Source organism: Paramisgurnus dabryanus, chromosome 1 (genome assembly GCF_030506205.2).
Source record: "Paramisgurnus dabryanus chromosome 1, PD_genome_1.1, whole genome shotgun sequence".
NCBI classification, from domain to species: domain Eukaryota; kingdom Metazoa; phylum Chordata; class Actinopteri; order Cypriniformes; family Cobitidae; genus Paramisgurnus; species Paramisgurnus dabryanus.
In genome coordinates this window covers 70,280,486-70,303,095 of record NC_133337.1, presented here as the reverse complement: position 1 = coordinate 70,303,095, position 22,610 = coordinate 70,280,486, and the positions used below count along the sequence as shown (strand labels likewise).

Genomic DNA, 22,610 nt, shown 5'->3' with positions numbered 1-22,610 from the left:
AGTATGCAAGATAGTAATAGTGATGCTTTGCATAAATGCAAGCACCACTAATAATATCCCTGAGCAATAGTAATAGTGATGCTTTGCATAAATGCAAGCACCACTAATAATAATAAGTATGCAAGATAGTAATAGTGATGCTTTGCATAAATGCAAGCACCACTAACTAGATAGGTACATTTCCTGAAGAAAATGTGAGTGGTGCTTGCCGTGGCAAGTTTCGGGGGACAATTTATGATTATACTCCAAGCCAAAAGTCAAACGATCCAACCCCCGTGTCTCTACGATGTTCTGATGCGGAGATATAAGGCTTTGTTTACTCTGTTGCTAGGGTACTGTATATGGTTGCTAGGGAAAAAATTGTCATCCACTAGTGATTACACTTCGAGTCACGAGTCAAACGGTCCAACCCCCGTGTCTCTACGATGTTCTGATGTGGAGATATAAGGCTTTGTTTATTCCGTTGCTAGGGTACTGTATTTGGTTGCTAGGGGAAAAAATGGCATCCACCAGTCATTACACTCCGAGTCATGTGTCAAACGGTCCAACCCCCATGTCTCTACGATGTTCTGATGATGAGATATTAGGCTTTGTTTATTCGGTTGCTAGGGTACTGTATTTGGTTGCTAGGGGAAAAAATGGCATCCACTAGTGATTACACTTCGAGTCACGAGTCAAACGGTCCAACCCCCGTGTCTCTATGATGTTCTGATGCAGGGATACAAGGCTTTGTTTATTTGGTTGCTAGGGTACTGTATTTGGTTGCTAGGGAAAAAATTGGCATCCACTAGTGATTACACTCCGAGTCACGAGTCAAACGGTCCAACCCCCGTATCTCTATGATGTTCTGATGCAGAGATATAAGGCTTTGTTTATTCCGTTGCTATGTGTTCATATGTGGTTGCTAGGGGCGTGGCTTAACACCTCTTGGCATCCACTAGTGATTACCCTTCAAGTCACGAGTTAAACGGTCCAACCCCCGTGTCTCTACGATGTTCTGATGCTGAGATATAAGGCTTTGTTTACTCTGTTGCTAGGGTACTGTATATGGTTGCTATGGAAACAATTGGCATCCCATAGTGATTACACTCTGAGTCACGAGTCAAACGGTCCAACCCCCGTGTCTCTACGATGTTCTGATGCGGAGATATAAGGCTTTGTTTACTCTGTTGCTAGGGTACTGTATTTGGTTGCTAGGGAAAAAATTGGCATCCCATAGTGATAACTCGCCGAGTCACTAGTCAAACGGTCCAACCCCCGTGGCTCTACGATGTTCTGATGCTTAGATATAAGGCTTTGTTTACTCTGTTGCTAGGGTACTGTATTTGGTTGCTAGGGAAAAAATTGGCATTCCATAGTGATTACACTCTGAGTCACGAGTCAAACGGTCCAACCCCCATGTCTCTACGATGTCCGGATGCCGAGATATAACTGTTTGAATTTTATGTTGCTAGGGTGCTCAAAAGTGGTTGCTAAGGGCGTGGCTTAATACCTATGTAAGGATCCTGAGAGACTGATTGGATGCCTGAGTAAAATGAGCCCACCCCCATGTCTCTATGACACTGTGGTGCAAAGATATCCATCTGGGCATTTTATAATGGCAGTCTATGGGAGATGTTGCTAGGGTGCCCAAAATTGTTGCTAGGGGCGTGGCTTAATAGTTTTGGGATGATCCTGAGAGACTGATTAGATGCCCGAGTAAAATGAGCCCACCCACTTATCTCTACGACACTGTAAAGCAAAGATTTTCCATCTGGAACTGTTTTATTCCCTTATATGGGCATGTTTCCTGCCCCATTTTAAGTCAATGGGAATTTTCGGGTGCCTCTTACACCCCAGGGGTACAACTTACACCCCAATGTCATGTATGTTCTTACATAGCCTACCACCCTCATTAAATTTAGTAACCCACGTGTTTCTACGAAATCCTTGCTCGGACCTATGACCTGACAAAGTTTTCCGCAATGTTAGTCTATGGGATTTTCGCCCCATTGACTTTTCATTAGGGCACTTTTGGGAGCCTCTTACACCCCAGCGGTACAGCTTACACCCCAATGTGATGTATGTTTTTTCAAAGCCTACCACCCTCTTTAAATGCTGTGACCCACACGTTTCTACAAAATCCTTGAGCGGAGCTATGACCCATCAAAGTTGGGCGCAATGTTAAGTCAATAGGATTTTTTGGGTGGTTTTTCGCCCCCCTTTCGAAAATCTTGCACCCGATCGCTTATAAAAGTCATAGCAGATGTGTCCTAAATAAGCCGGTCGTTTTGAGCCCTGTTTCATTGGTCTACGACAAACCGTGCGGGACGAGTTACTCGCCGAAAAAGTGTCCAGATATAAGAATAAATAAATAAATAATAATAAGTATGAGCAATAGTAATAGTGATGCCTTGCATAAATGCAAGCACCACTAACTAGATAGGTACATTTCCTGAAGAAAATGTGAAGTGGTGCTTGCCGTGGCAAATTTCAGTGGACAGTATATGACTAGATAGAAAAGTTTGAAGACAAACTTTATGTTGGCTTGACAAAGCCTGGCCTAAAAGTTTAAAACAGTTTGAGAGAAACTTAAAACAAGTTTAGTTTAGTAGTCTAACTTTCCATAAACATGATTTAACAAAAAGTTAGCATGTTAACATGATTTAGCACTAAGTTAGCATGATGTTAACATGAATTACCATGAAGTTGGCATGATGCTAACATGATGTTAACATGAATTAGCATGAGTTAGCATGATGCTAACATAAAGTAGCATGAAGCTAGCATGATGCTAACATGAAATAGCATGAAGCTAGCATGATGCTAACAAGAATTATCATGAAGCTAACATGAATTAGCATGAAGCGAGAATGAAGCTAACATGAATTACCATGATGCTAAAATGAATTAGCATCAAGCTAGAATGATGTTAACATGAACTAGCATGAAGCTAGCATGATGCTAACATGAACTAGCATGATGCTAACATGAACTAGCATGATGCTAACATGAATTAGCATGAAGCTAACATGATGCTAACATGAATTAGCATGAAGCTAGCATGACGCTAACATGAATTAACAAGAAGCTAACTTGAATTAGCATGAAGCTAGCATGATGCTAACATGAATTAGCATGAAGTTAGCATGATGCTAACATGAATTAGCATGAAGCTAGCATGATGCTAACATGAATTAGCATGAAGCTAACATGATGTTAAAATGAATTAGCATGAACCTAGCATGACGCTAACATGAATTAGCAAGAAGCTAACATGAATTAGCATGAAGTTAGCATGATGCTAACATGAATTAGCATGAAGCTAGCATGATGTTAACATGAATTAGCATGAAGCTAACATGATGCTAGCATGAATTAGCATGAAGCTACCATGATGCTAACATGAATTAGCATGAAGCTAACATGAATTAGCATGAAGTTAGCATGATGCTAACATGAATTAACATAAAGCTAACATGAAGCTAACATGAATTAGCATAAAGCTAGCACAATGCTAACATGAATTAGCATGAAGCTAGCACGATGCTAACATGAATTAGCATGAAGCTAGCACGATGCTAACATGAATTAGCATGAAGCTAGCACGATGCTAACATGAATTAGCATGAAGCTAGCACGATGCTAACATGAATTAGCATGAAGCTAGCACAATGCTAAAATGAAGAAGCATGAAGCTAGCATAATGCTAACATGAATTAGCATGAAGCTAGCATGATGCGAACATAAATTAGCATGAAGCTAGCATGATGCTAACATAAATAAGCATGAAGCTAGCATGATGCTAACATTATTTAGCATGAAGTTAGCAAGATATATTATGAAATTAGCATAAAGCTAGCATGAAACTAGCATTAAGCTAGTATGACCTAGCATGAAGCTAGCATGAAGCTAACATGACCCAAACACCCAACCCCCATGTCTCTATGATGTTCGGATCCAGAGATATAAGGCTTTGTTTATTATGTTGCTAGGGTGCTCATATTTCGTTGCTAGGGGCGTGGCTTAATACCTATGTAAGGATCCTGAGAGACTGATTGGATGCCTGAGTAAAATGAGCCCACCCCCATGTCTCTATGACACTGTGGTGCAAAGATATCCATCTGGGCATTTTATAATGGCAGTCTATGGGAGATGTTGCTAGGGTGCCCAAAATTGTTGCTAGGGGCGTGGCTTAATAGTTTTGGGATGATCCTGAGAGACTGATTAGATGCCCGAGTAAAATGAGCCCACCCACTTATCTCTACGACACTGTAAAGCAAAGATTTTCCATCTGGAACTGTTTTATTCCCTTATATGGGCATGTTTCCTGCCCCATTTTAAGTCAATGGGAATTTTCGGGTGCCTCTTACACCCCAGGGGTACAACTTACACCCCAATGTCATGTATGTTCTTACATAGCCTACCACCCTCATTAAATTTAGTAACCCACGTGTTTCTACGAAATCCTTGCTCGGACCTATGACCTGACAAAGTTTTCCGCAATGTTAGTCTATGGGATTTTCGCCCCATTGACTTTTCATTAGGGCACTTTTGGGAGCCTCTTACACCCCAGCGGTACAGCTTACACCCCAATGTGATGTATGTTTTTTCAAAGCCTACCACCCTCTTTAAATGCTGTGACCCACATGTTTCTACAAAATCCTCGAGCGGAGCTATGACCCGTCAAAGTTGGGCCCAATGTTAAGTCAATAGGATTTTTTGGGTGGTTTTACGCCCCCCTTTTGGAAATCCTGCACCCGATCCCTTATAAAAGTCATAGCACACCTCTCCTCAATAAACCGGTCGATTTGAGCCCTCTTTCATGGGTCTACAACAAACCGTGCGGGACGAGTTACGCGCCGAAAAAAGTGTCCGGATGTAAGAAGAAGAAGAAGAAGAAAAATATCCCCACACAATAGTAATAGTGATGCTTTGCATAAATGCAAGCACCACTAATAATAATAAGTATGCAAGATAATAATAGTGATGCCTTGCATAAATGCAAGCACCACTAATAATATCCCTGAGCAATAATAATAGTGATGCTTTGCATAAATGCAAGCACCACTAATAAGTATGCAAGATAATAATAGTGATGCTTTCCATAAATGCAAGCACCACTAATAAGTTTAATAGCAATAACAATATATTGGCTTTTTCAAAGCCAACATAATAAGTTTAATAGCAATAACAGTATGTTGGCTTTTTCAAAGCCAACATAATAATAAGTTTAAATGCAATATCAGTATGTTGGCTGTGTCAAGCCAACATAATAATATCCCTGAGCAATAGTAATAGTGATGCCTTGCATAAATGCAAGCACCACTAATAATAATAAGTATGCAAGATAAAAATAGTGATGCCTTGCATAAATGCAAGCACCACTAATAATAATAAAAAACACATTATAAAACGGGCAGTTCTGGTTCTTCATTCTGATTGGTTGAAACGCGTTCTAAGCCGTGATAAAATACACTGGTAACCTCACGGTTCAGACCACATTACATAAGTATCACTGCGCCACTGTTGCTGCATACTGAGTTATGAAAATAAACACCACAGTCTTTAATCATATTTTTAATTTGTCTACAATTGCACAATTAATGGCGATATCCAGATAAATGTCAATAAATATTGTTGAGTCATCTCGTCGATAAAGAGAAAACGTTGTCTGAAGAGTTTATAACTCAAGTTCATACGTCCGCTATTATCCACTGGGTGGCGATCTTACCCAACTTAAACACTGACGCATTGACTCAACACTGAAAACACAGCGTGTAAGTTTTGATGGCTCAATCTGATCTCTTACATAAGTTCTTCACAAATATGGAATTATCTCCGCTTTTAGCTAAAAAATTTGAGAGGTGATAAGAGAACAAATGAAGGTAGGATGAATGAAACGTTTGTTTTTGTTTGAAAGCGGATGGTCTGTTCTTTCATTTGATATTTTATGTTTATTTAAAGAAGTAATTTTTCTGCAAGGCATTAAACTAAAACTGGGTGGCAACTTAAAAAAAAAACGCTGATGGGGAAAGAGTTAAGCATGCTTCCAAGCATATTTGATCATCACTTCAACAGTTGCACAATATGAATGTTAATGTATAAATTAGATAAATGGTGATTTATAAAATAAACACCACAGTCTTAAAACATATTTTCATTGTGTCTTTGCTGCATCTGTGTTGGTTGGGAATTGCGCTCTGTTTCAGTCACACTTGATTCTGAGGAACTACTTTGTTTGGCGGAAGAGTAATATTTGTACTAATATAATTACAACTTATTTGTGTTTTATTTTATAAAATCCCGCTAACGTTATGCATATGAAGTAACCGTTTTATAAACGCAATAAACCCCTTGAAGCGTTGGGTTACCAGTGCATTTTATAACAGCTAAGGGGGTTTTAGGCACTCCGCTTCGTGTCGTGCCTAATAACGCCCCTTAGCTGTTATAAAATGCACTGGTAACCCACTGCTTCTTGGGGTTTATTGCTTTAATTTAACAACACAGAACAAGCTTAAAATATTTTGTGTCATTTTGTTCTCATACAGTTGCCACAAGTATATATACTTACACAACTCTTTTGATAGCCGTTGCAGTATAAGTAGAACCTCCGTTTTGATAATTTATATCTAACACATTTCTTTCCCACATACTGCCTTGAGTTTTGAGACCATTAAAGTTGTAGTGAATCTCACAATCTTTGGAGTACTGTGCAATGGCAAACTGCAAAGCAAAATAAATGAAGTTTCATGTTTTGTTGTGCAACACAGACAGTTTCACATGGAAAGTCAAACAGAATAAAATATAACTGACAATAAAGACGTTTCTGACCTGTGCATCCCGCTCAATAAAACGCTTAATCATGTTTGCCACAAAACGTTTCATTGTTTCAAAATTTCCAACGCCTACACTCCCAGAGCCATCCAGTAAAAAGGCTATATCAATCTGACCAGGGCAGTCTGTAAAATGGAGAGAAGCAAAATCATTAAATGCATAAAATAAACATCTTTGACTTAACAGAACAGAAAACAATAAATAACACATCCCTTTGGCAGTCAGCACATTTACCTCTCAAAGAACTCGGTACAGTCTGTTTAATGTTTGGTTTAATGCTCATTATGTCTTCCCAAATAAAGCACATGCCATTATAGGTGGTAACACTTTTACATTTTTTTGGAATGGTTGGACCACAAATCTGAGAAGGACAGAAAATGTAAAAAATTATTCATCAAATTCTTGCCTCAACATAAGCTACATTTACAGGTTTTGTTTCAATCAGAATGAAACCATTTTAAGAGATAAAACCAAACATAGTGTTTACATAAACACTAAATGAAGTGCATTGAATGAATGTTCAAAGTGGCCGATGTTTTAAAATGTGCATATAGCAGTCCTCATACCATTGCTTCTTTTCTACACTTTTAAAGGCACATTTAATATTATATTTATATATTTAAATGATGACAGAATGTTCATTTTAAGCCCAGTGTGTTCACAGATAAAAAAGACTAATAATGACTAACTAATAGTGGTAAACTGCATTCTAAATTCTGCTGGATTATTTTAAAATATTGGGAAGAACCCACATTGGGTTATATTTGTATAGTGCTTTCTTCTACACATTGTTCAGCTGTTTTCCACATCTTAATCAAATTAATTTTGTGTTCATAATAAAAACAATATGGACTAGGCCTATTTTTTCCCACAAATAATATTTTTCTTGTTATCCTAATAAATTAAATAATAAAATGTCAATATTAAACACATCCTTTATGATGTTGTGCCCAAACTTACTGCCAAATTTGAAGAAGATGGATCTTTAGTCATTGTAAGTCCAAGAGACATGTTGACTGCTTCAGCGGGAACTATGTTAACACATGAATAGTTTGTTAATAAAACAATAATATTTTAATATTTAAATAAGTTTTCACTTATAATTGAAAAGCAAATAAAACCTTAATACCATCAATGGTAAGTGGTGAGCAGGACTGGGAGTCTTGTGTGACTGGACAGCTATAAATCCGCCCTCTTTCATTTGGTGTGATTTGAATTAATGGATCACTCACAATAAGACTATGAGAAACAAGGAAAATTATGGTGTAAGAACAAACATCTGAAGGATAATTTACAATTTCAATTCCTCCAATTATAACAATATCGTGTATGATATAACTATGTGAAGTGCATCATATCTGCTATAAACCATACTCTTAAAGTCCAATAATAATAATAATAATAATAATAATGCATTTTATTTATATTGCGCTTTTCTTATACCCAAAGCGCTACATAAAACAAAAGTAAGAAAATGAAAATACATAGAAAAATGAGAATACAACAATAAATAAAATAAAATAAATACAACCAGTGTCACAATCAGACACCTACACTATCATAAAAAGATGGGTTTTTAACTGCTTTTTAAAACTTGTTAATGTTGGGGCAGTCCTAAGAGTTACTGGTAGTGCATTCCACAACCTAGGGGCTGCCACCGAAAAGGCTCTTTCACCCATCGTCTTTAGTTTACAAGAAGGCTGTTTCAGAAGGAAAGAATTTGCGGAGCGAAGAGATCGAGAGGGCACATATGGAGTAATTAAGTCACATATATATGAAGGTGCAGTTCTATGTACAGCCTTATATGTTAAAATAAGGGTTTTAAAATCGATACGAGCATGGACTGGAAGCCAATGCAAGTTCCTAAGCACCCCAGAGATATGCTGACGGGAAGGAGTATGTGTGAGAACACGTGCAGCTGAATTCTGTATGTGTTGCAGTCGCTTAATAGACTTTGCCGGTAGACCGAGATACAGGGCATTACAATAATCAACCCTAGAGGTTACAAGGGCATGGACAAGTCTTTCTGCATCAGGTAATGAAAGATAAGGCCTAATCCTGGCAATATTTCTGAGATGGAAAAATGCAGATTTTGAAATACTCTTAATATGTGCTTCAAGTGTCAAGTGAGAGTCCAAAATTACACCAAGGTTACGAACTTGAGCCGATGGAGATACTGTTTTATTATCAAGGTGCAAGCTAAAATGTCTACCATTACAGGCAGCTGGGGTACCCACTAAAAGAACCTCAGACTTTGTACCATTTAATTTAAGAAAATTGTGGTACATCCATGATTTAATTTCCTGCAGACAGTCATGGAGGGTTTCTGATATACTAGAGATGTTGGTTTTTGTACTCAAATAAATCTGAGTATCATCAGCATAGAAGTGGAACCCCAGACCATGCTTTCTAATAATCTGCCCTAAAGGAAGCATGTAAATAATAAATAGTATCGGGCCAAGAACAGACCCCTGAGGAACACCATGGCGTACCTGACCAATGTTAGATTTATTGTTTCCTAAAACAACAAACTGTGTACGATCAGAGAGATAAGATTTAAACCACTCCAACACTGTACCAGAGATACCAAGCCAGGTCTCCAATCTCTCAATCAGTATAGAATGACACACCGTGTCAAAAGCTGCACTCAGATCTAACAACACCAAGATAGTAAGTGCCCCAGAGTCAGCAGAGATAAGGAGATCATTCATAACTCGGACCAAGGCTGTCTCAGTACTATGCCCTGATCGAAACCCAGATTGAAAAGGTTCTAAAAGCTCATTCATGGACAAATGAAAATTCAGTTGTGAGACAGCAACACGTTCCAGAACCTTCGCCAAAAACGGAAGGTTAGATATAGGTCTGTAGTTAGACAGATCAGAAACATCACACCCAGGCTTTTTAAGAACTGGTGTGATTGAGGCAACCTTAAGGGCTTGGGGAACAATTCCAGTAGCAAGTGATGCATTAACAATATTCAAAATGAGAGGACTGATAGACGACAGACACTCTTTAAGAACATGAGTTGGAATAGGGTCAAGAATACAGGTAGTAGAACTCATTGTCAAAATTAGTTCAGAGATGTAATCAATAGTAACTATGTTAAAACTAGACAAACGAGTTAATGGACAATTTAAGGGCTGAATCTCAGGGGGTGCACCCAGAGAAGCAGAAGTAATAGACAAATAGATATTGTCAATTTTTTCTGCAAAAAAATTTAAAAATGAGTTGCACTGCTGCACAGAAGAACAAATAAGTGAATTGGCAGGTTTAAGGAGCTTATTGATTACTTTAAACATCTTGTTAGGATTTGGAGTACCATCATTAATGACTTGAGAGTAGTATTCAGTTCTTGCTATTTTGATAGCATCACTGTATTGAACCAAGTGCTCATTATACATAAGTTTATGGACAGTGAGCCCAGATTTTTTATATTGACGTTCTAACTGCCTGTTCTTTGCTTTAAGAGCCCTAAGCTCAGCTGTAAACCAGGGTGATGACTTAGAAAATGAAACAGTACGCTCCTTCCTAGGGGCCAGCACATCTAAAGTTGATGATAAAATTGAATTATAATGATCAACAGTATTACCAGTAGGACTATCATTAATTATACATGAAAACTGATTAAAATCAATATTTTTAAGATTTCTAAAACTAATTACCCTCTTTTGTTGTTTGTGTAGAGAAACCGATAAGTGAAAACTCAAGAGCTTATGGTCACTTATGCACACATCATTGCCTTCAAGTTGATTAATATCTGCTCCAACTGAACACACTAAATCAAGCGTATGCCCTTTGATATGAGTAGGAAAATTGACATGTTGTGACAGGTTAAAACAATCCAGAGTCTCCATAAAATTAGCAGCATGTTTACAAGCAGAATTATCAACATGAATGTTAATATCTCCAACGAGAATCATAGATGGACAAAGAGGATTTACAAACGCAAGTAGCTCTGTAAGTTCGTCAAAGAACAGAGGGTTAGGTTTCGGTGGTCGGTAAATAAACAGAATCAGAACAGGAGCAGCACCACCAACTTTAAAAACAATACTCTCGAAAGAAGAAACATAAGGAACAGCAATTTCAGTAATAGAGACCTCGGTACTGTACACAACAGCAAGGCCACCCCCTTTACCAGTTGCTCTGGGCTTATTAAGATATGCAAATCCCGGTGGTGTACATAAATTTAGATTTAAAAAGTCATTTTGTTGTTGCCAAGTTTCAGAAATACAGAAGACATCAAGTTTTTTGTCCAAGATGATGTGATAGAGTAAATCAGACTTTTTGTTTAATGAACGTACATTGAGGTGCGCGAACCTGATAAATTCAGGACGCGCTTTGCCAGAGTATATAGGGGCTTGTGGATAACATAGGTTCGCAGAGCAAACACCACGAGAAACATTTTGTTTAATATCACATGTGGAACGGGAACATAAGACCTTAATATCGGTCCCTGTAATGTTGAAATTCCGCTGTGATCCCCTATGTATATATTTAGACCGGCGTAGAAGGTGAAGTGATCGTAAGGTTTCACAGACACGTATATTGGGCAACAGATGGTGTTTCAGTGAAAGCAGTTCAGAGAGAGAGTACCTTATCATGACGCGGTCTAGGTGTTCAGGTATTCGCTCTCCACAAAGCCCAGTGAGTGTTAAAATACAGACAACAGCAGACAGCAAACGAATCCACATAGTGTCCAACGACATAAAAGATGTTGTTATGAGCCGAAGATCGGAGACTGATACATAGAACTCAGATTAATCCAATCCAAAAAGTTTCCAGATAAATCGAAAACTTCGTAGACACACTATTTTACAGGAACACGGAGAGCACAAGGAGAAATCCAAGCACACCGCTAGAGTCCACAGACACAGCAAAGAGTGTTTATCCAATCCCAGTCATGAACGTAGAGCACGACGAGATAACACGGACTCCAACAATAAAATAATAAACAGGGAGTGAGAAATCCAAGCACACCGCTAGAAATCCAAGCACACCGCAAGAGTCCACCGGGACAGCAAAGAGTGTTTATCCAAAATCCCAGTCATGAACGTAGAGCACGACGAAATAACACGGACTCCAACAATAAAATAATAAACAATAAAAACAATTAAAAGTACCGAGTGAAGAAGCGGCAACCAAACATGCCAGCGTTCTCTCCACCGGAAGTGCGAGGGAGTCCAATATTAAATGTGTTCTCAAGGTGCGTCCCTAATTGTGCACTTGTGAGCTTTTCTATGTTTTTTTATAGTATAAACAGTGCGAGTAGTGCATTCACACAGAAAAGTCCAAAAAAAGAAGTGCACTTTAAGTTCCCAAGTGTTATTTGGTATGATACTACTCTTTAAAAATGTATACACTAGACAGTTGAGTACATAGTGCATAGTTTAAGTGGATAGTATGTCATTTGGGACCAGTGGCGGCTGGTCAATTGGGGGCACTGCCCCCTTAAAGTTGGCCAGAGAGGAAAGCTAATTTTACATGAAATCAAAAAGTTAAGCTGTACTATTTCACTATTAGTTATCATTTATATAAAAAAAATCTGAGTTTGCTGTTTGTGTGTGTCATGTTTGTGTGTCTGGGGCGCACCCCAAACAAGTGTCTATGTCGGTCAGTAAATGGGGTAAAAACATGTTACTTGAGACTGAGCTCTAATTGGCTGTTTTCTGATCCGCCTTGGGACGAAGGACTGTGCACCCCAAACCCTCACACTGTGTTATAAGCGAATCAATATTGTTTTTTATGTTTTTGACCTCATGTGATTAAATAATTCTCAAGGGTCTCATAACCACGACGCAGATGTTGTTGTTTAACTGATAGTTACAGTACTGATCAGTGGAAGCAAGTAAAATATCTTGAGATTAGGGATTGGCACTAGTAATCGATTGATCGAGTACTCGAACATGGCATTGATGATTGATCACGAAAACAATGATCGTGTGGGTTTATTTTTTTGTGTGGTTATGGCGGCATTTGGATCTGGTTAACATTACAAGAGTGTGATTGATGTTGACGTTAGCTGTGCAGACCGGCGTATGTCAGTACCATGCATGATTCAAAAGCTTAAGCTTTGTTTATACTCGTGCTTTGGTCCGCAACGCGAGCCGGCGTCTCAACAAACAGCTGTGGCACTATTCTTTAAACCAGGGGTCGGCAACAGGCAGCCTGCGGGCCAAGAGTGGCCCGCCAGCAATATTTTCTGGTCCGCCGGATTATTTTGGAAGTTTTTTATCAAACTATTTTTATTTTACAAAAACAGTTTACATATGGCCCCTATCATTCATTCATTCGTTTTTTCAAATTAAAACCAAAAAGAAAATAAAGAAAAAACGACTTGTTTTTCTATTATTTATTTGCAGAACTAAAATGAAAAAAACAAATAGGCATAACGACTCGTTTTCTGATTTTCTGATCAAAATAGAAAAAATGAATGAAATGGGTTAAGACAAATTTTAATTTAACACCTTAGCAGACATATACCTATTAAATAATTTTAAACAGATCAGGTACTATTGTGGTAACAGATTACAGCCGTTTTAATAATGGTTTGAAAAGCAACCATGCTCTCAGTCTCATTCGTTTACAGTCCGACTTTTGAACTTTTTTCATTATAATTATTATTATATAATTCTAACACATTGATGAATAATAAGTATCACCTGATAAAAAAAATATTTGCACTAAACGCTGCACAAAACTCTTCCACTAGCCTGCTCGAGAAAAGCCGTAGCCGTGCTGTGATTTCCCCACTGCATACTGTATGAAACGCCCAAAAGGATTCAGGATGAAATTTTAAAGTATAAAGACGGTAACGGGCGTAACTCTGGGGTACCCATTTTTTGGACAAAGCGTGTGGTTTGACTGACAATAGCTCATCTTTTGACAGCGTATCCGCACTTTATTCTGACCCACCTGCACAGCTTTAAGGAGCTGTTTGGTACTGAAACCATTGTCAGCCAACAACATTCGTTTTATGCAAGAAAAATAGCTTACTTCATTTGTCAGTAGGGCAATATGGTTTATCCCGCGCAGACCTCCTTAAACCTAGGTGTGTATTTCTGTGTCCCGGATAAGTATTAATTAAAAAAAGGAATAAAGTTCAAAAGCCGGACTGTAATGAGAGCATAAATGCCTGTAATATATTACCACTAGTACTCGATCTGGTTAAACTAATTTCATTGATATATGCCTATAAAGGTGTTAAATTATTTAAAATTAAAATATTTTTTTTGATCTCAGCACACAATCAGAAAACCCGTCGTTATTATTTTTTTTCAATTTAGTTCAGGAATAAATAATGGAAAAACAAGTCGTTTTATCATTTATTTTTGTTTTTAATTAGAAAAAAACGATTGAACGAATGATACACAGACCCATCATATTCCATGATTATAGGCCTATTGCGGGTGCAAACAGACAAAGAAACAGCAGAACAACCATGTTTTAGCCATTTTTAATGCTGTCTTTCGTCTTTTAAATAGGAAGTAAAAACAATGTTGCTTGACAAAAGATCAGATTCAAAATAAGACACGTAAGTGTGATTACAGCAGCTGGCCCGCCATCTACTTGCCGATCCCTGCTTTAAACCGTCAGTGGGTGACGCGAGCAATCGAGCCAAAAACTAACACAAAGAAGAGGATAGAAGTTGTCGTCCACTGGAACAACCCTGGTGCTTGTAACATCAGAGCTTGATATATAAATATGAACATGAATAAAAAAACAATCCTTTAAATATATCTTTATTAAACATAATCATTTCATTAACGTTTTTACTAAACAAACAGTACAGACATCTTAAGGTTTGTATTTTATTCATTTATCATTCAATTCATATACAAGCCAAACATTCTGAATCATATGTTAAATAATTCATGTTTTAGGTTACAAAGTTGCCATACTTTACTTGAGTGTCAGATAAATAGTATATGCATTATTTTGTATGGATTTATCAAAGAGATACGTCACAGGCTTGCCTGCTCGGACAGAATCGCCTCCAGTTCGGTCATTTTCGGATGCGTAGCCGTGCACACCTTCACGCAAAATGTGGTCTCGCACACCTAATGCACAAGACCACCCACTCCGCGTTAAAATCATTTTTTGCCGTGGACGCATTGTGTATTTACAAAGCTTTAAGTATTTTTTATACTCATATACCCTTTGATTTCCCTACCCGTTCTCACCAAGATGCGTACAAATGACACGCAGTGTGATTATCGTGCAATAGATACGCCAAATTCCGATTTTGCGTGCATATGATACGCCAGTCCTTCCCATTCACTTATATGGCGAATCGTTTCGTGACGTTTTATTTATTGTTTTCTCATTTGTTTTCTGTTTTTTAAACCATTTTCGCTTGGGTTTAGGGTAAGATTTCACATTTGTTTAAGCAGGTTATTTAATATACAGGTTTCTCTAAGTTTTTATCTATTAAGCCATGGTCGCTTGGAGTTGGGGTTAGAGTTGGGGTTTGGGTTAGGATGTCATTTTTATATAACAAAAAGTTGTTCTAACCCTAAACCCAAGCGAAAATGGTAAAAAAAAACAGAAAACAAATGAGAAAACAATAAATAAAACGTCACGAAACGATTCGCCATATAAGTGAATGGGAAGGACTGGCGTATCATATGCACGCAAAATCGGAATTTGGCGTATCTATTGCACGATAATCACACTGCGTGTCATTTGTACGCTTTTTGGTGAGAATGGGGATTTCCCCACCCTAGTTAATCGAGTATTCTTTTTTCAGACCTATGGATTAATTGAAATTAAAGGATTCATATTGTAGGGCTAAAAAGCACATTACTTTGTGTATTTGGTGTAATACAATGTGTTTGTGTGGTTTATGGTTAAAAAAAATCATTATTTTCGATTTCACGAGATACTATCATATTTACTACTACCTTATCAACATGAGCCTGAATCTGACCCAGAAAACACGGATGGCTAAGCTAATCAATCAACTTTACCAGCGCGATGTGAGCAGAACGTAGGCTAACAGATGGTAAGGTAAGGATACTAAAACATAAACCATGTTTGCATTTGTGAACTTAGAAACAACAAACAAGCACTAATCTGCACTTCTCAAATCTCGCATTTAGATCATCATTAGGAAATGCATTAAAACACAGGCACGTCTCTGCTCAAAACTCGTCTTTGAATCGTCAGTGAGAAAATTTATTAAATATGAAAACATCAGCTACTTACAGAATGTCAGTGTAGTTGCAAAGTTACAATTGCTCCACTTTTTAGACGAAGCCTTTGTGTACATCCAGCGGTTGTACTCCGCGATGTTTAGAAAGTAATCCTCCTTAAAATGTGCAGCACACAATCGAACATTTGGGCTGTACTGACTGAAACAGTGTTGTTAATAAAACCTAACCACTGGTTTCTTAATATTTACTCTGTTGGAATGCCTTTTGCAACGAAACACAGCGTCTGCTCGACATGGCGGAAACAACAATACTACAGCGTGATTGAAAGTTACACCCTCTATCTTTGCGTATATATGAGGGTGGTGTTATGAAAATGTTCAAACCAGTATGACTGGCGTGTTAAACGAGCCGTTTTAGGTGGGCGTGGATGAGGCTTCACGTTTAAAAAGGTCCGTGTAACGCTTTTCAGTTCTTTTTTCAATTTGCACCATCAAAATTAATCAAATGAAAAATGGGTTTCAAAGTTTCATTTTTCAATTTTCATGAGTACTTTACAAACGGAAAATTGTCTCTCGGTTTAATTTTCAATTCTAAGTGTTTAGGTTGTTGCTTTAGAATTTCAGGTTTTGGAACAAACAGAAAAATTACGACTTGTTCTAATTTTCCATTTCTGTGTTTGCGCTTGCGGCTGGAACGTACCATTATCGCCGGGGGTGGAGTGTAGTCTACAGCCGGTCACGGACCCACAGCGCTATCGCGTTAAATCTCACCATATTTATCTCCTCTATGTATATTACACATTTATTAAATATATTTTGAATAACAATAATGCCTGTAAACATTTATCTATCGGACATCGGTTGCCGTTTTGGTTTTTATCAGTAGATGGCGATGTAACGACCTGGCAGTAAGTGCATGCACTCGAGACGTGATGGATAAACCTGTATCTTCCGCAGTTCAGCCTGCATAATGGCTCGGAAATTTTAATCATGTTACCCCGATATATTACGAGGTAGCGAGTCAGGTTTGTCACCTGAAAGTTGCCGTTTCGAGTCTCACGGGCGGCCGCTTGTGACGTGCCATTGAGCAAGGCACTTTACCCATTGCTTCCCGGGCGCTGGGTGCCCACTGCTCCGGGTGTCATGACTAGCAGTGCGTGTGTTGACTACTTATTGGACGCATTCCTTACTTGAAAACCATGTCACTTTCACTTTTGTTTTCCTTTTTAAAAAACTTTATTAGCCGCGAATGCCCACCCCGTGACGCCTGCCCTGTTATATTGGCTCATTTACTAGCCATATTAATATTTGAGATATCCACAGTGTATCCATTCCCAGCTCTTCTACCAGCTAACGGATCACACCTACTGTGGTGTTAAAAACATGGTAGTGTACTAATAAAGGTGAATAAATTGCAAACATTTTATAATTTTATGCTGCATGATCATAAACAGTGGTGTTAAAAAAATAGCAGTGCAACATCAGTAACCTGATAAACCACTATTGTTATTAGTAGTAGTAATATTTCTGGAAATTATTTATAAAAAAAAATAGAGCCATTGGTAATGATATCCACATTACTTGCTCTGAGTGATTCATTTATTGAAAGTGGCGTGATCAAAATAATAGCAGTATGAAGTTTAAAATGAGTTCAACCTGTGAAAACAGCTTCTTTCTGTCCTTTATTAAGAAAGAGAGAAGGCAAATGTTTTGCCCATTGTTATAAAATATATAATATGCTGCTGAATTTCTAAATAAAATGGGTCTTTTCAAACATTGCTCAGAGGAACAGAGCAATTTGATTAAAAATTTGAAAACCTTTAGAAAGATAAAAGATGATGATCTTGTGACAGTCACTGATGCAAGAAGCCCCAGTAAAGCACCACTGTTGAAAAAAGACATCTATAGAATTACATCAATACATCAGCTGGCCCAAAGAAAAATAGTGTAAAATTTTGTGGCCTGATAAGATTAAAATCTTTCTTTTTGGGGTCTTTACAAAACCTCAGGCAACCCCCGGGTACTGAATTCAAGCCACAGTACAGTGTAGCATGGCGGTGTAAAAGTCATGGGATTGGGATGTTTTTCATACTGCCGTGTTGGGACTATTTATCAAATACAAGGGAACATGGATCAGTTTGACTACAGTATAATACTTGAAGAGATTATGTTGCCCTTTGCCGAAGAGGAATGCCCCTAAAATGGGTGTAAACAAGACAACAAACACAAAAGCAAGAGGGCAAAATCTGGTTCCAGACAAAAAGGATTAAGATTATAAAGTGGCCAACTCAATCCTCTGATCTCTCTGCACCATTAAAAACTTGTGGGGTGACATTACAAATGCAGTTTCTGACACAAACCTAAAAATTGACAGGAACTGTGAATACTGTTTTAAATTAAGCCAGCTCAAACATGCATTTCAGTCTGGGACTAGGATAAGCCCTATCCGGGAAACCACCTCTAAGTTGTTAATGCTTTGTTTTGGAATTGAATGTGTAATGTTTTCAATACATTTAAAATAAAGAAATTATCTCACTTTATAATTTTTTTGCAATTTATTCACTTTTATTAGTACCATGTAGTGATGCACCGATGTATCGGCCACCGATACTTATCGGCCGATTTTTGGTAAATTTGAAACCATCGGCATATCGGCAATAGCACGAGAAAGGCCGATACCGATTGTTTATTAATTAACTGCATAAAGAAATCCATTATATGTAAAAAAAAAAAAGAGTTAATGATGTTAATAAAATAAATGCTGAATAGCAAAAACCACCTTTGAAGGTTGTCATGCTGTCGTCTTATATTTGTTTTAGCTTAATTTGTGCCTCTCTTATTATGTTGGTCAGTTGAATGTTGATTAGATCCAATCCATGTTCAGTAAAAATTATTTGATGCAGAAACAAACTAGCTTCTAGACCAACTGTATAGTATTGTATACAAGTGTTTCATATCGGTATCAGCATCGGTATCGGCCAGAAGTTGTCTGTTTAAATCGGTATCGGTACACTCTTAAAACGAATGTGTTAAATTAACACATCTTGTGTCTAGTTAAGGACAACACATCTAGTGTGTTGTCCTTAATTTAACACATCTCTGTGTTATTTTTAGAACAACACACTTTGTGTTGTTTTAACACATCTTGTGTTGTCCCTTTTATTTATATGAACTCTAAATCAACAGAAAATGACACATAATGTGTTAAAATTAACACATAATGTGTTAAATAGTTTAACACAAAGCAATGTGTTAAAATTAACACACCCTGGGATGTGTTAATTTTAACACATTGCTTTGTGTTAAACTATTTAACACATTATGTGTTGTTTTTAACACATTATGTGTAATTTAAGTTCATAAAAAATAAAAGGGACAACACAAGATGTGTTAAAACAACACAAAGTGTGTTGTTCCAAAAATAACACAGAGATGTGTTAAATTAAGGACAACACACTAGGTGTGTTGTCCTTAACTAGACACAAGATGTGTTAATTTAACACATTCGTTTTAAGAGTGTATCGGCCCAAAAAAAATCCTATCGGTGCATCCCTAGTACCATGTTTTTAACACCACTGTAGGTGTGATCTGTTAGCTGGTAGAAGAGCTGGGAATGGATACACTGTGCGGATATCTCAAATATTAATATGGTTAGTAAATGAGCCAATATAACAGGGCAGGCGTCACGGGGTGGGCATTCGCGGCTCATACCCTAATAAAGTTTTTTAAAAAGGAAAACAAAAGTGACATGGTTTAAAATATGGAATGCATCCAGTAAGTAAGCAACACACGCACTGCCAGCTATGAACACACACCCGGAGCAGTTGGCGCCCAGCCCCCGGGGAGCAATGGAAGGTGCCTTGCACAAGCGGCCGCCCGTGAGACTTGAAACGGCAACTTTCAGGTGACAAACCTGACTCGCTACCAGGCTCGTAATATATCGGGGTAACATGATTAAAATTTTCGAGCCATTATGCAGGCTGAACTGCGGCAGATACAGGTTTATCCATCACGTCTTGAGTGCATGCACTTACTGCCAGGTCGTTACATCGCCATCTACTGATAAAAACCAAAACGGCAACCGAGGTCCGATAGATAAATGTTTACAGGCATTATTGTTATTCAAAATATATTTAATAAATGTGTAATATACATAGAGGAGATAAACATGGTGAGATTTAACGCGATAGCGCTGTGGGTCCGTGACCGGCTGTAGACTACACTCCACCCCCGGCGATAATGGTACGTTCCAGCCGCAAGCGCAAACACAGAAATGGAAAATTAGAACAAGTCGTCATTTTTCTGTTTGTTCCAAAACCTGAAATTCTAAAGCAACAACCTATACACTTAGAATTGAAAATTAAACCGAGAGACAATTTTCCGTTTGTAAAGTACTCTTGAAAATTGATAAATGAAAGTTTGAAACCATTTTTTCATTTGATTAATTTTGATGGTGCAAATTGAAAAAAGAACTGAAAAGCGTTACACGGACCTCTTTGGATTTGAAACTTTAATTTTTTCAACTTTACAGATCTTTTATGTGCACAGACATCATTAAACACTCTAAAATCAAAGGAAAACATGCAATTTGGCAATATGACTCCTTTAAAACATTTCATACATGCACATCCCCAAAAAAAAAAAAAAAAAAACATGCATGCATTGCACATCCCTACTTGAAATCAAGGAAAATATAATTTTATCCTTTCAAAATCACCCTTTACAAGGCGTTTAGTTGAAAAATAAATAAAGGATTAAGAAGCTTGGACGAGATCGGCCAATGGAGTCAAACGGAGTGATTAAATGTTATTACTGTCCAGTTGGTGGCAGTGTGTTGTCTTAGGCCCAGTCCCATTTCTCTGTCTTACCCCTTCCCCTTACCCCTACCCCTTAGTTTTGCATGTTCACGTGAGAGTAAGGGCTATCCCAATTGGCCCTTACCCTCACGTGAACGTGCAAAACTAAGGGGTAGGGGTAAGGGGTAAGACAGAGAAATGGGATTGGGCCCTAATGTCGTACTGGTTTCTACGGAAACTCTCGTTATCTCGAGATAACAAAAGTTTGATTCTTGTGATGTGATTAACGCTTATGTGTACTCAATAGAAGTTTTCTGGAGGCTACTTGTGGAGTGTAGAAAATGACTTTTGTCACATGACTCTGTGGCGCTGTGGTAGTGTCACAGACCTACAAGACGTGCAAACTAGGTTCAATTCCCCTTTTATTTTCCAGAAATCTCGTTTTTTGGTTGTACATTCCAATTAATATCAATTCAACTGCAGTTGGTTTGTTTTGATTTAAACAATTATCAATTAATTAACAATATTAAAATACAACTAAGTAGCACCATAAAACAAAATAATAACATGATAACATAATAATAAACATGTTTTGACAAAAATGGATTTATTTCGTTTTGCAACGAAACTCTTTGTTAAGGTTGTAATGGTATGAGATTTTCAAGGTATGATAATGGTCTCAGAAACTATCACAGTGTTCATAGTTTCATGGTATATGGTATTAAATTATCATCATCATCATTATTATTATTATTATCATCATCAGCTATAATGACCCTTAAATGAATGAAACCAGATATGGAGAGAGAGAGCGTGCATGAGTGAGAGAGTGAGTGCGTGCGAGAGAGAGGTTACCAGCGTTAACATGTAAACAAAGCAGACATGTGCGCTTATATACAGTGCTTTATTAGGCATTGTACTGAGATTAAACAAAAAGAAAATGCCACCGAGCCTTTTCCCAAGACAGTTCCCTTCAGATGTGCATTTATATAACAGCTTTGTGTCCGAAAACAGATAGATTTTTTTTGACTGGATTTCGGGATTCCCTCTGCATCATGGAAATAATACTGCTTTAAATTATAAACAAAACACACCTTTATCTGCACAGAGGGATGTGTTTTTAAATATGGTAGCACAGGTTCGATGTATTTCCTCCTTTTGCAGCCACTCACACCCCGCTCGTTTTTCGGATACCCAAAGTATTCCCTTACTGCAAATTTTAAAAAAATTTCCGGGGGGGGGGGGGGGGCAGAGGTTAGAATTTGTAGTCTCTGGCTCTAAAATTGGCGTCTAGCAGTCACGTGGAATGAAGTTGCATATGTGCAGTAGTGCAGGTGAGATCTCCATTATTATATTTTTTTCCAAAACAGGGAATAAGCAAATGTTTACGGTATGATAATTGTACATGGTAATATCATGGTATACCGCCATACCGGTATAGCGTTACAACCCTACTCTTCATATATATATTAGAACCTCACACAAGAGGACTTCTTATCAGAGCGCTTCCGAATCACTTAACACATCACACACCATAACGCAGGAAATTTGATAAGGTAATCGTACCACCACTAAAACGAACGTTACATTACCTTGGATTGTTGTTTGGGGGAAATCGGCCAAAATTCAGCTCGATGATCTAGCCCGATGATCTCGTAGTGTGCAGTAGACTTAACATTATTTCACAATTATTAAAGTTAACTGCTTGACAAGCATGAGGTCTCACAATTCCTTGTGACAATGAATCCTTTTTCAGGTCTATCCATCAAGATAAGTAACTGGAGTGTATATGTAAATGTCTGAAATTAGTTATGCTGAGAAAAACTGTGCCAAGATATTAATAAAGT

At 37.8% G+C, this 22,610-nt stretch overlaps 1 protein-coding gene across 3 annotated transcripts in view; it reads right to left on the bottom strand.

Annotated features, from left to right (window-relative positions):
- The window catches only part of LOC135734568 (integrin alpha-X), a 182,581-nt gene that overhangs the window by 147,756 nt on the left and 12,215 nt on the right, over window positions 1-22,610 (bottom strand). For 2 of the 3 annotated variants that reach the window (XM_065253402.2, XM_065253403.2), the window contains exons 3-7: window positions 7,946-8,055; window positions 7,777-7,847; window positions 7,051-7,177; window positions 6,814-6,941; window positions 6,554-6,705 (exon numbers count right to left, since the gene is read on the bottom strand). In XM_065253402.2, coding sequence (XP_065109474.1) covers window positions 6,554-6,705; window positions 6,814-6,941; window positions 7,051-7,177; window positions 7,777-7,847; window positions 7,946-8,055 — 588 coding nt within the window. Of the gene's footprint in view, window positions 1-6,553; window positions 6,706-6,813; window positions 6,942-7,050; window positions 7,178-7,776; window positions 7,848-7,945; window positions 8,056-16,020; window positions 16,269-22,610 lie in introns of those variants that run through there. The other variant, XM_065253404.2, reaches the window with a different exon arrangement.